The following is a 10,105-nucleotide window of genomic DNA, read 5'->3' on the forward strand; positions in this document are numbered from 1 at the left end:
TCGAGCACTTTGCATCTATTCCTGTGTCCAGCGCTGCTTCCTGTTTACACCGGTACAGCTGTATCCGCCGTATGAGCTAGCCATGTGGGGCACACACGCATGCACTAACATGCACGTGCTGCCGGACCGACTACGTAAACGAAGTATAGAGAAGCTCTGATTGCAACACACACAGAGGGAGAGAGACTTCATTCTCTGCTCAGGTAGACATCACTCCTCTATATCTTTACATAGACAATAGTTGTTTGCTGCTATATTAATGCCCTGAATTTAGAAGTTAGCCCCTTTAAATTGACTAAATGAACAACATACACTTAGCTTCTAATAATATCCTCACTCCTGTTTAGCTCTACATTATAAAACTTCGATTAACTTTTTATTACTGTATATTTTTGATTATTTGTTGGAACAGCAAGCTTCCAACTTTTCCGAGCCGGTCGCAACACAGAACTCTCAGGCTAAAATGAAAGGCGGAGGAATCTGTTTGTGCACAACAATACACGGTGTCATGATGTGACAGTGACTATGTTTACGGCCAAGAAATCTGTGCTCTCTGGGGGAAATAAAACCAGGTTTCCTGTTTACATGACATTTAAGAAATCAGCTTCCTGGAGAAAAACAACTGTAACCTGGTTTGTGGTTCTTGGTTAACTAGGTTCAGTGCATGCAATCACACTGACTGTATAGACGTGACTCAAAGCAGACACATTGACATCTCACAGGTGTAATCAATAACATTAATTATACCGACTGCAATCCATTTAAGTGTTTCAGGGCCCTAGTGGTGTGTATGCTGGCTCTGCGTCAGTGTCATTAACTACACCTGTGCTTTCGTTGCTATGACAAGTTCAAATATCCGCTGTGAAATGGGTCTATAAGCCAAATAAAGATGGAATCTGAACTTGAACTGAAACTGACCCATTTTAAGCGATGTGCAGTCTTTTCTGGCGTTTCTATATAGTGATTACAAGTCATGCTGTGGGTTTTGCTTGTAGCTAATTATATGAGATCGCACAACAGCAAATGACTACACACTGCTGCCAATATGCTGCCTTAATGACTGAATACAGGAGTCATGGCTTTGAGGTAAATCTGCTTCAGTTTCCCCTCCAGTCATTTGGCAGGACGCTGCATATTTACAGGTGACGGGAGCCGAGACTTCATGGGTCATTTATAATGCAACAGAGCAACAAATGATCTGCCTTGCTGGATGTGTGTGTCAGCATGAGAGGGAGGTTGAATCCATACATAAATATGTGTGCGCGCGTGTGTGTGTGTGTGTAGAGGAGGTTGTATGTGGGTAAATGTGCATTCATTAGGGCTGTCCGGTGCCAGTGCGCTGCCTCAGGCAGAATCGGTAATTATACCCAGAAACCTGGTTTATAATGAGGCTGACATTTCCTGTAATTTAGAATTGCTAAGTTTAATTAATTGAAAGTAATGCAGGTATGTTTTGCTTTTGCACATATAATATCTGTAATGAATGACGCTCAGTAGCTGCTGTAAGCATGTGTGTGTGTGTGTGTCTGGAAACAATAGCCCCTTTTTTACACAGAGAATCCGTAATTCTGCCGTAAAGAAGACACAAAAGAGGTGTGACGTTTAAAACAACAGCGTCGGCGTCTAATGTGTGTGTGTGTGAAGTCCCACCGTGCCGGCTGTCTCTTTTACAAGTCTTAGACGTCGATGGGTCCGTGACTACCTCTGCTGTCGGCTTAACGGCGTAACAACACCCACATGCAGTGTTCGTACCTTTTATACAGAACGACGAGGAGGAACAAATCTTCTAAACAGATTTTCAAAATGCGAGAGAGTCCACACATAACAACATGTTGTGTTAAATATAACAGTTTTGTTCCTGTAGTGTGTGGAGAGCAACGATTTGGCCAAAACAGCATACCACACACTAACATATTCATTCATGAACAACAAGAGTCCCTACTAAAAATAACGGAAATCTCACAAAATCTCTCGCAATCAAACGGGACTTTAGTGTAAACAAACATGGCTAACGACGGGCAGGAAGAATTAGCGATGTTAGTTTTTGCTTTGTACGAAGGATAGATGGATGAAGTCATGGAGACACGTTAAATAAACACTTGTGTTGTTGCCACAAATCAACCAGTTGGTCCTCCATTTCTGAGCTCCATCTCACTACTACTTTATGCTTCCCGTTTAGCATTAGCTCATGCATTAGTCGCGGCCGCCATGACGGCAGTGGTTGTCCTTCCTTCTTCAGTCAGCTTAGTTCTCAATCGGCTATCGTTCTTTCCCACGTGACTGCATCATCGGCTGTCCTCGGGGATTCCCCACACACAAAACAGGATATCCCATCGTAAATATTATATTATAACATGTTTAACGCCAGGACGGACTTCTGAGCTGATCGGGGAATGTAAAAAAAACACTCCTCACACCACAGGAATGTCTGTAAAGATATAATCTTCAGAACCATAAAAAAAAATCAAGGCTTTGCTGACGATTGTCAGGAGGAATCAGGCCAAAAAATCGGCTTGATCCTCGTGTAATGTGTACCCCTCATTAACAACTGATTTCAGAGCGACTGCAGAGCTCAGGGTCTTAGTACCGTCTGACTCAAACACAGTGAGATTCAGCAAAGAGAAAACAGGAAGGTTAATAGTTGACTCAGCCTGGAGCTCCAAACCACACTCCTCATTTTCAAAATTGAAGGGAGTGTGTGTTGGCATGCTCACCTTGATATACACTCAATCACTCCAATCAGTTAAAACATGTCTACCCCTCTTATTCTCTCCAGAAAGACAGACAGACAGTAGACGTGGAGCAAAGGAACAGGAAAGCACAGCTGGGAACACAATGAGCAGCAGTCCCTGGCGTTAAACATACAAAGAGCGACTATATACTGCAGGTCTGGAGGGTGTTGAGAGGCCCGTAACTGAAGACCAGTGGCAGTTAGATCTACGGAGGACTGGACTGATGTGTTTCAGACTAATACTACAAACTTAAACAGAACGATAGCAGTGACTGTGCAGCACAAAGTCACTCAGAAAACATCCACATTTCAGTCGCTTCATTTAAATGTGCAACAACCTGAATCAGCTTATGATTTCCAGTATGGGAAAACAGTACATTCAGTGTCTATACAGTCAGAAATATCCAGGCTAAACATGAGGAGGGACAGAAGATGAGAGGAGAAAATAGAAGAAAAGAAAAAAGAGAAGAATGGGCAGAGAGTTTTCCTCTTGATTTCCATGTGGCGGTTCAAACCAGGAGCCTGTCTGCCCTGCATATGGAACCAATTTGAAATGTGAGACTATAGGGACTGCTGAAAGACGCGTTGATAGTCAGGAGATATAGGAAAACACTGTTTGGACTTGCCAAACCAAGCTATTTTCAAAGCTGGCCTTTCTACAAAAAACTTGGCAGGATGCAAAAGTAAGGCATTTGTGTGCTTATATATTATATCATAGAGTCACACACTGGATTTCCTTTCAGTTGTTATCTTTCCCTCTATTTACATTCTGCATTTGAGATGACTAAAGTCTATAAATAGATTATTGACTGACAGAGTGGGACTGAAATTATTGTCAATTATTTTCCATCGTCAATTAATCTGCCCATTACTTTCTCAATTAATCAATTAGTCCTTTTGACATGTGAAACGTCAGAAAATGAAAAATGTCCAAAAAAAAAAATACTTCAAGTTGCTTATTTTGTCTGACCAAACACTCCCAAACCCAAAGATCCAAAGATTTATAATGATTTGAAATGGGAAGCTGCTACCAGAAAATGTTGCATTGATAGTCAATTAAGGAAACAGTTGGCGATGAATTTTCTGTCAATAAACCAATTGATTAGTCGACTAAACCTTTCAGCTCTAATACAGAGCCTTATTACACAGCTTTGTTGAATACTCGATTCTGATTGGTAAATCACAGCATTTTATAGTCTGTTATTTCTTTATAACAGACCGTTGCTATGTATAACAGACCGTTGCTATGGGCGCAGTTCTGATGTCGGACTCTGGCGGACCGTTTTTGTGTCAAATTATTGATTTCTCGAGTAAGCAGCCATGTAATAAGCGGGATTATGTACAGCTAGCGGGTCATTGTTCTGAAATAAACCTCTTCAAGGAGATGCAAGATCGTGTCGGGGTTCTGCATCACCCTGTCGGGGTTTATTTCACAACAATGGCCTGCTAGCTGTACATAATCCCCTTACTTATTGTCCAATTGTGGAACGTCCTTTCTTCTAATCCAACGCATCAAAATGCTACATGACCGGCTGCATTCTGTCCAGTTTCCGTAGATATAGTGTTTGAATGTGGTGTCTATTTGGCTTTTAAGAAAGCGTTGGGAATACAGTTGTTTCAAAAAGCTAAAAAGATTTGAGAAAAGTAAAAAAAATTAATACGAATTTGTGTACCTCTCCTACCCCATCAACGTATCCTCATTCAACGGTCCGTATGATATCTTATGAAAATCTGTGCTCCGACCGGTTGGGCGCATGGATGTATTAAAAGAACTGGATATAGCGTTGGAGACGGGGCCCCGGTCATTCCTATGAAAGTTGCTCATTTGCGCATGAAGCCTAAATGGCTCGACTTCCGTCTGGAAAAGTACCCGGATCTTGGGGGATCTTGGGCAACTGGGACATGCGCAGTAGCGTCCGCTCGGTCACATGACTTGGTCTGGATTCGGCTATGTGTGCATTTTACAACTTAAAAAACAAAAAATGTTAAATAAGGACTATTGGAGTGTTCGTACTGAGAAGTTGATTCACCTCAAAAAAATGTATCCGCTGAGTTACAGACGTCTCTTTCCCAATGTAAGTCTATGGGAAAAAGTATTTTTGGGCCCAATGCATCACGTGACTGACACGGAAGTTGCAGTACCGCCGTTTTACCACTACGAAAGTCCGGATTGTCGACCGGCGCACTTCCTGGGGGCTTGGGTGGGCGGTGCTTGGTATTTCCTCAACTGATCTCAACATGGCTGCCGGGTCACAAACTTTCTCATTTTACAGCTTAACAGTACACTACAAGATGATTTTGAGAACATCTGAGGAGAGAAATAGGCATTAACGTAACAGAATATTGATTCATATTTGATCAGCGCTGCCTAGTTTGATCCTGGCTCTCATAAATGGAAGCTGCTTGTTTTCCTTCGGTCTGGGAAATCTTGCAGATGCCGTTAGGAGCACCCGGAGGACACCGGAGGACACAAAGGAACATGATTTTATTACATTTTTGTAATAATAATATTTGCTCCAATTGTACCCACTGCAGCTTTAAGCTGTAATACATATCATTTTGGTATCCCTTATGAAACCTTTGGCTATGGCAACAATAACACTGAGACGAAACTGTTAGAATACACATTTTTAGCTACTTTAATACTTGTGACAACAGCTGATATCCTTCAAGTGTGAGTCATAATAACTGAAATCACATCTACAGGTCCAGGATCTGCCTATTCAGCACTGAACACAAACTCTCCAGACTGTTCCTTCTAGTTTCAGGCTGCTCGGCTGAAGAAGAGGAATAAACGTTAGAAACATCTTACCATAGTTCACGTCCCCCTGCAGAGTGCATTAAACAAGTCATCTACCGTCCACCGGAGGCTCATGGATCTCCTCACAGACACCGGGACCACCGGTGACCGGACAGCCGCCGGTCCTGAAGTTGGAGCAGCAACTTTAGTTTGAAAATCTTTCCACACTTTAGGACTAACTTAAGTACTAACAAAGTTATCTAAGTGACACACAGGTAACATCAGCAGACGGTCATTCTTCACTTCTCATTTCTCTTCTTCTCAATGTGATCGACAGGCCGTCTCGAGCCCAGCCTCCCTCCCAGGGGAACGCGTCGCTCCACGCGAGCGTCTGGGATAAAGTTGATTTCAAAGTAAAAGCCTCTCTGTGTGTGTGTTTGTGGAGTAGCGCCGTCTGCTCGGAGTGAAATGTGAGAAGCAGTTCCCCCTCCATCCTCCATCCTCCATCCACACACACATCACAACGTTTCTCCCAGCGGAGGTGCCAGAAAAGCTCCAGGCAGACCTTGATACAGGGAATAAAACACACTAGATTGTCTGGAAACCAACAAAACAGGTTTACATATATACCCATGAGCATTTTGGAGATGGAACAATGTACTAATATAAAACATCTTTTCCCAGCCGAATGGGAAATCCATATGGCATCTTTATAATGGAAAGCAAACATGCAATGAAAGTTTGTTTGGCAATATCTTCTTAAAAAAAGAAAATCACATTCAGTTGTCCAAGCCCTGAGTAAAGCAGGTTTTTAAAACTCCTTACAGATAAATAGTGAAATAACTGCAAGATATGTTCTGACCTCTGCTGGTGACTGTATGCCTTGCATTGATGTTGTCACCTATGATAGGTGATGGATACACAAACTGTGACCAATGATTGGTGTACAAATAAGTAACACGAACTGTTATGAAAAGAACTGTGAGGATAAATAAAGATAAATAAAAAGATGAACTACATAAGTGGGAGAATAAAACAACCAATTATAAAAGTAGAATTTTAATAATAAATAGTTTTGTCTTATCTAAATTGCTGTTTCTGGCAACTATATTTCCTCCCAAAGAACAGACAATAAAGAAAAACTAAATTGCAGTTAATTTTGTATGGAGAAAGAAGTCACAGAAAGGAACTTTTTGTACGGAGGCCTTGGTGCCAAAGATCTGGGTTTAAAGCTAAAGATAGCCTTCTGTAAAAACATAGCATCCGGTCTTAAAAGAAAGGTGATGAAGCACGGAGTTGGACTAAGAAAAAAGGACGTGCAAGAAACTCTGTACCGTACTACAAACTTGTGTATAGTGATCTTGTGACAAATGTTACACACTTAAATATTGATAGGGTTGAAATGTCCAGCAAAAATATATATGTTAAATAGTGTAACAACTTTTTTTGGTGTTTTTTTCCCATACAAGAATCTAGATGAATCTGAATCCCATATTAAAAACATATTTAGTAAGAACTTATCAGAAAATAAACAAGATATTATGTGGCTTGTATCAGTTAGCAGACTAGCAGTTGGGGCGGTGGTAAAGTGGAGTTGCTTTGTTAAAACGAAACGGTGCCATATTGATAATTGTGATGAAGATGAAACTATGCAGTGATGTATGTTTTTTTTCTTTCTAGAAAATATGCCTAAATTGAAGCAATAATTATATTGGATGATACTGTAATATGTACAATTGTTACAAAAATATGGAAGACAAGGTGTGCAGTGGTCCTTCACCAAGTCACCATCTCTAGTGATGCAGTTTTCAAACACATTATAACTGAACTGAAAAGACAAAGAACACTGACAACATCAGACAAAAGAGATGCACACAAGTATTGCTAAAAAGTGATACACACACTGTAGAGCATGCATGTATATTGCTATTGATATAATAGTATAATAACAGTAACAGGTAGGCTACTCATTATGCAAAATGGTCAATTTCAGAATGATTTATATTATATATATTGGAACATGATTAGGATGCATTCATGTGTAAGCATCACTAATGCAGTTGGTAAAGGTGGGGCTCATTTTAGTTGCTGGGTAAGTAATAATATATCATAATGTATTTGTTGATGTACTATCTGACTCTTTATCAGTAACTGGATACTACATGTGCTGGAGTAAAAAAAGTACAATATTTCCCTCTGACATGTAGTGGAGTAAATAATTTTGTACTTTCATTTTTTTTCAAGTAGCCCATTTACAGCTTTACAGAGCTGCTATGATGACTCTCTGTCTTGTTACTCTACATGATGTCACTGCAGCTCATTGAAACAGTTTCTATAACTAAAAGAGAGGGAGAGTCTGACACCTGGTGGACAGCATTATGACACCATTGCAGCTTGTTCTTGGTTCTTTATTTGTCATTTTTCAATTCCAGCAAAGCAGTCACTGGCAATGAAAATCTTTGGTCTCAGGTTCCTTCAACAATGCTCATAAAATATGTAGCCTATATATAAAAGAGGAAATCACACAAGTAAATGTAAAAGCAAAATTATAATCTAAGGCATAAAATAGTGCAGTTAAAATATTGGGCTTAAATATAAACATACATAAATATAAAATAGTATATGTGTACATGGAGGTGTAGACAGGAATGTAGTATGTAATAATGAGAAGTACTAAAAGTATTAACTCAGAGGTGTAAACAGGAATGTATGTAATGATGAGAAGTACTAAAAAAATATGTATGCAGAGGTGTAAACAGGAATGTAGTATGTAGTAATGAGAAGTACTAAAAATATATATACAGAGGTGTAAACATATTCCTATAGTCTGTAACCTGCCAAGTCTATTCATTTAGGCAAAAAATAATGTTTATTAAAATGTATGTAAAAAATACAACCTAAATAGTGCATTAAAACAAATCAGTAAGATAATGTAAAATAAAGGGGGAAAACAGCTTAAATAATGTATCTTTAAACAATAATTAACTGTAAAATACTGCGAAATTAATAAAAAAAAAACAGTTCATACTGTATTTTTCATTAACAGTACAAAGCTGTAAATTTCAGAGACAGTATAATAACATTAAATTTACAGTAACATAATGGCAACCCTGCCGCCAGTTCTTTACTGTTATTTTACTGGGAAATTCTTAACAGTGCAGGAATGTATGTAATAATGAGTACTAAAAAATATATATTCAGAGGTGCAGACAGGAATGTAGTATGTATAGAGAAGTAATGAATATGTATATACACAGTTTGTGAAACAGTATGTAAAGTATAAATAAGGTAAATAAAGTGTTTGTATAACAAGAGAGTACGAACCTGTCAGAATTACAATCCAAACATACGTCAAATTGCATTGAAGTCTCTGAAATCTTCGGTTTTCTTGCCCCCAAAGGGGGCGTGGCCTTGACTGTTTGCGAAGTACCCGTATGTGCCGGTGATTATATATATACACAGGTGGCTGGTTTGTTCTGACCACCGCTGGGTTATTATTCCCGCCCTCCGCCCCTCTGTCCGGGTAGCCGCCCCCCTGCATGGCATGGCATTGGCTATAGTGATGGGAATTACGGCTCTTTTTAGTGAGCCAGATCATTTAGCTCAGCTCACCAAGAAGAGCCGGCTCTTTCGGCTCCTAAACAGTTCTTCGTTTTACCACTTATGCCTTTTATAATTCAGCCAAATTTAGCGCGGATTTGACCTATGATTAGTATGTGTGCGCATATATCACTTAAATTATTCAATATAATTATACTAAATCTTATAATTTCCTGAATACCATAATTTTACATGCTGCTTCGTTTCCGACCGTCACTCATCATGTCTGCTATTCGTGCATCGCACTCCTCTCTCTCTTTCTCTCTCCTCTCCCTCCTGCTCTGTACCTGTAGACCGCCAACGCGCCGCGCACCCGCACCCCCACCCCTCCCTGCCTGATGGTATGATCCTTGTCTGTCATCACCTGACTGGTCGCAAGGACGTCATTAACACCACAACAGTCAGTGCATGGAGTGCCCGTGGCCCGGAGAAGATCATCCTATCAGTCTGCCTTGAATTAATTTTTTTTTTTTTTTAAAACGGCTCTCGGATGGGAGCCGGCTCTTGTCTTCACTTGAAAGAGCCGGCTCAAAGAGCCGACTCGTTCGCGAAGAAGAACCATCTGCCGAAGGTAGGTGAATTTAGTGGTAACGTTACAGCATTATGACATCACTGCAGCTCATCTATGTGTATGTGTGTCTCTAGTATAACAGTGAGCCGGTGGTGCAGCTCTCTGAAGGCATTATACCCAGAACCTGCCTGCTGTTGGAGGGCTGGAAGTAACACACACATGAATGCAAACAAACAAACACCAAAGTACACAGATATTGAGCTTCTGTTTGTATCTTCAGTTATGTTCTTTATATTATCTAATGTAAAGGTCAGCAACCTGCTTTTTTTGTGATTGGCTCATGATCTGTGTGGCAGTGGGCACCAACTCATGAATCAAACCACATTCGCCTTATATTTAATTTCTTGCAGCTGTTGTTTGATTTGTCTATCAAGATGCCAGCTTGAATATTATGATACTCTTTTTTACAATCTATATGTAGAATACAGCACAGACAAGGATGCATTTCACACATGTATTGTAT

General features: G+C 40.1%; 1 protein-coding gene across 1 annotated transcript in view; it reads right to left on the reverse strand.

The window, feature by feature from the left end:
- gask1a (golgi associated kinase 1A) overlaps positions 1 to 5,894 on the reverse strand; it is a 37,078-nt gene extending 31,184 nt beyond the window's left edge. Inside the window, exon 1 of the mRNA XM_074654498.1 lies at positions 5,544 to 5,894. Within this exon, the coding sequence (XP_074510599.1) occupies positions 5,544 to 5,546 (3 nt within the window). The 5' untranslated portion in view covers positions 5,547 to 5,894. The remainder of the gene's footprint in view (positions 1 to 5,543) is intronic.
- Between the last annotated feature and the right edge of the window lie 4,211 nt (positions 5,895 to 10,105).

The sequence above is a fragment of the Sebastes fasciatus genome, chromosome 12 (genome assembly GCF_043250625.1).
Source record: "Sebastes fasciatus isolate fSebFas1 chromosome 12, fSebFas1.pri, whole genome shotgun sequence".
NCBI lineage: Eukaryota > Metazoa > Chordata > Actinopteri > Perciformes > Sebastidae > Sebastes > Sebastes fasciatus.